The 4,624-nt window shown below is 35.2% G+C and overlaps 1 protein-coding gene across 1 annotated transcript in view; it reads right to left on the bottom strand.

Annotated features, from left to right (window-relative positions):
- The window catches only part of POF1B (POF1B actin binding protein), a gene marked incomplete at its 5' end in the record, with an annotated part of 86,459 nt that extends 83,849 nt beyond the window's left edge, over positions 1-2,610 (bottom strand). The window contains one exon of the mRNA XM_030887583.1: positions 2,509-2,610. Within this exon, the coding sequence (XP_030743443.1) occupies positions 2,509-2,610 (102 nt within the window). The remainder of the gene's footprint in view (positions 1-2,508) is intronic.
- Between the last annotated feature and the right edge of the window lie 2,014 nt (positions 2,611-4,624).

Below are 4,624 nucleotides of genomic sequence, written 5' to 3'. Positions count from 1 at the left end.
AAACCAGGGGCTCAAGTGAAAAGTGGGTGTCGTAAGAATGATGAAGTCAACATATGTACTAAAGTGCTGGACACAAATGACGTATGTACAGATTGTGATGAGTTGTATGAGCCTCTAATAAAATGATTATTTAAAAAAATACACTGTCAAAAAGCAAAGCTATATAACGTTTTCCATTTGGTATCACAATGCCAAGAAATACTCCCCTGCTTATCTGGAAGCTATATTACTTATTATGTGTCTACAGAGTCTTTCAGGTTATATTCACCTTTGCAAGCTGACCAGAATTTTACATATTTGAATGCTTATGATTCTGAAAACTTACTTCATTTGTATAAATGTTTATTGAGCACCAAGTAATAATGGCCATCCCTAAGTATATGTCAAGAGATATAAAAGTAGTGACACAAAACTATATGCACATCTATGTTCATTGTAGCATTACTCACGACAGCAGAAAAGATGGAAATTTCCTAAATGTCCACCAATAAATGAATGGATAAACAAATTGTGGTATATATGAGGGGACTTCAAAGAGTTTGTGGAAAAATATAATTAAGAGATAATGGAATTTCCCCACAAACTTTTTCAAATCCCCTCATATGTGAATAGGAAGGCACATATGAGTAATACACCCGCATGTAAAAGTTTATCTTTGGGCAGATGTATGTGCATGTTTGCGTGTGCTGCATGTATACCCAAATACATACTGAATCACCTGGTGGGCACAGTTACAGAGAATTCTTAGAAATATCCAAACAACTCACAGGATTAGTCTACTGAGTTAAAAGGCTTGGTACTACAGTCTCATAGGACAACTTAATCAATTGCATAACAGTTCATAAGGAGAGTGTTCTACATCTAGTTTGGTGAACAGTTTCTAGGGTATTGAAATCTTGCAAGTGGCCATCTAAAATACAAATATTTTCCTCTACTTCTCTGGAACAAAGGAAAGTGAGGTAATCTAAAGTCTCAAGAAAGTAGTCCACAGGACTACTGGTTCACACAAACCAGGGCTTCTTGTAACCAGAGGCCAGAAGAGCTGGGTGGTGTCCAGCTACCATTGCCAACCATTTTGACTAGGGACACAATCAATGGTCCTAGATAGAATGGGAGAGAAATGTAAACCAAAATACAAATTCCTTAAAAAGGACAGAGTGCTGGGCCGAGGGAGACTGGACGAACCCGTGAGATTGTCACTTGAGATATCCCTTGAACTTGGAATTGAAGCGATATCTGAAGGACACCTTTCAGGCAAATTATTAACTGGTTTATAACCCCCATGAATAATGTGCAGCAATATGATCTATATGGTCAACAATTGCCCCAAAGAAAGGATGAGAAGACAAGAAGGGGCAGCTAGATCAATGGGAAAAAACCAGAGAACAGAAATGATTTTAATGTTGGGATATTGGGAAAACTGTGATCCAAGTAGGAATGATTTGCATGAAACTGATTAAATGAGAATCTAATTTGTTGTGTGGACTTTCATATAACGCACTATAAAATATTTTGATGATAATAGTTAATGATTATGTACCAGTTTCCATGAATGTGATAACAATTACTCATAGGCTTATGAAAATAAGAAGTATTCTAATGCCAGTAAATTTTAAAATTCAGTATATATAATCTAGTTTCATTTGTAAATGATCAAAACATTTGGTAAATGAAACTCTCTTAATATTAATTAACTGCTATAGATAAAAAAACATCTGAACGAGAAGTCTCCATTCAGACTTCTAGGCTACACCTGCTTGTATCCACCAAGCAGATCGATGTAAAATCTCTCTGGTTACAATAGCAACTCTACATTAAGGATTTGGGGCTCTGGGTACCATAGAACTACCATCTCTCTAAGTAATATTGTATACTATTTAGCTTCTTAATTAAGTTTAATGACCTTTAAAAGTGTAACTGTAAGTTTTAGTTGTCTAGGTCTTTTACAGTACTGAGCGATGTACACATCTGAGCGATGTTGCAGGCACTCTGGTGCTGTAGTAGTGATGCATCGAGCTGCTAATTCCAAAGTTGCCAGTTCAAAACACCAGCCGCTCCAGGAGAAAGATGTGGCTTTCCACACCCATAAAGAGTTACAGTCTGGAAAATGCACAGGAGCAGTTAGTTCGACCTGCTCTGTAGGGTCGCTCTGAGTCAGAATCTATTCAATGACAATAAGTTTTCGGAGTCAGAACTGTATTAAATGCTTGTTTATTTAGAAGGCAGATGATATGAAAATAATTAGGATAAAATTGTAGTTTAAAACAAGAAAATGATTTAGGATATTTTCATTAAATTCAGATTCTACTGTTATTTTGATGTGACTTCACATACTTTTATTTCAGTTTTTCATTCATTAAAATGGGGAAATGACACATAACATGATGGTATCGCCTGGCAGTTGGCAATCCTGGCACTTCATAGCTGAATGTCATTTCAGTTCTATTAAAATATCAGAATTAAAATGATATATTTAAAAAATAAGAGTTTTAAAAATATATTACTTACCTGATCTGTATTTAGCTTCTCCACTTTTCTTATTGTTTTTTCATAAATAACATTGTTTCCTGGGAAGAAATTACTTCCTCTTGTGAACGATGACACTGGTTCCTATAAAGACAGTATTTTTCTTTGAAAGGTATATTTTTAGTAGAACCTTAATTTAAGCAAGCATCCAGTCTTCAATATAGGCAGGGAAATAATAATGAACAGTTTATATTCTCAAATAGGACAATATGCATCCCCCTACTACATTTTACTTGGGGGCGGGGGCAGATTGGAAGAGTGTGGGCAGGATAATCTTTTCGTCTCCTTAGAAGGGCAAAATATGAGTTTTGTCTGAGGTAGAGAGGCATGAGATCAACCTGACTTAAATTGGTCCCATTGATAGGTTTTGTTCTATGCAAAATATTACTTTAAAAATGCAAAATAAGCATAACTCAGCAGCACTGAGCCATAAAATAGGTAAAACTATATGAATGCCCCATCCCCCGCCCTGAAACTCAAATTGAGTGTCCCTGAAGTATACAGTCCAATTTGAGGTTATAATTAAGGCAAAGACTCAGTACTATACATGTTTTCAAGGAGAACAGAGAATAAAGTAGATGCTTTAAGAGTCATTGTATCTCCATTTAATCAACTGAAGTGTTGCAAGTATAACCAAATACTTAGAAAAGATGCAAGAAACTCTTGAACCCAAATCCAGTTATCTTGTGTTCACATTTTAATAAAGGTGGATTAACTAAATGTTCTTATGGTGCTTTTGTAAAACAAACAAGTAAATAACTATAAGGAGTACTGGTATACAGTGGTTACTTTCTTGGCTGCTAATCGAAAGGTCAGCAGTCGAATCCACCAGCTGCTTCATTGTAGAGAGATGTGTCAGTCTGTTTCATAAACATTATAGTTTTGCAAACCCTATGGGGCATTTTAACTCTGTCCTATAGATTTACTATGGATTAGAATGGACTAAACAGTGATAAATTTGTTTTTTTAAGCAACACTTATTTAGCTAAACGATGAATTATTAAATCTAAGTATTTAGAAAAATCCCCTTAGATGCTATTTGTTTGTTTATGTAAAAAAGAGTCATTGGTAGTTCTTCTGAATCATTTTACAGATGTTTAAGGGTTTATTATGCACAAAGTATTCTGCTAAATGTTACTAGACTTACAAACACGAACCAGACCTAGATCTTACTAGAAGCATTTGATATTAATCAAAAGTCAGCAATTATGGCCAGAAGCCTGTTTTTGGTATGATTATGAATATGATTAAGCAAAACTATGTATTTATTTATTCTCTATCCTTTTATTTTTAAAAAGCCCGTTTCCAATCTAGATAACATAGGAATATAAACACCTATAGAACAACCTGGGAAGTGATATGTGCTATAAGTTTTGGTTAAATAATTGCAAAACCTTCATCCACATAACATCAAATTCAATAGTTCAATCACATCAAGAAGAGTTGTACAATCATTATCACCATCCATATTAGAATGTGTTAGTCATGTAATTATTTTTTAATTGTTGCAAAACATACACAACAAAACAAAGGTGGGGGGAGCTGATAGCAAGGGCTCAAATAGAGAATGATGGCAACGTATGTTGTATATACCGTCCTCCATTCATTGTTTACTCCCCAGTTCCCTTCACACTCCCCACCTCATCTTCCCCGATAAACCATTGCAACAATTATTGCCTCTATGCATCCATGCCTTCTGTGCTTCATAAACAAGCAATAAAAACAAAAACAAAATGAAACAGAAAGAAGAAAATAATAATGATATAAAGATAAAAATAAAGAGTATGAAAGAAGAGACCACTAACAATATTTTAAAAGCTGGAGAAGAAATTTCTGTCATGGAACAAGCGAGAAATATTTGAGCCTAGAGCAAATTCAGATTGGATCAAGAGAGTAGTCAACTGACCAACTATCAGGTTATACCATGGTTCCATCCACCACAACCAAGTTTACAACAATCTCTGTCTGATAATGAAGCTGTCCCAGTAGCCTGTGGCTACAGGGCATCTGCCAGAGGTTTAATCTGACTAAATACTCTGTAGATGGATTTTGAGCTCCCACAGTGTTCCATAACCTTCTCCAAATTGGGTGTTCACAA

This window comes from Echinops telfairi, unplaced genomic scaffold, assembly GCF_000313985.2.
Source record: "Echinops telfairi isolate 266 unplaced genomic scaffold, ASM31398v2 ScPeMD7_7419;HRSCAF=8457, whole genome shotgun sequence".
Lineage (NCBI taxonomy): Eukaryota > Metazoa > Chordata > Mammalia > Afrosoricida > Tenrecidae > Echinops > Echinops telfairi.
This window is presented reverse-complemented; position numbering and strand designations above follow the sequence as displayed.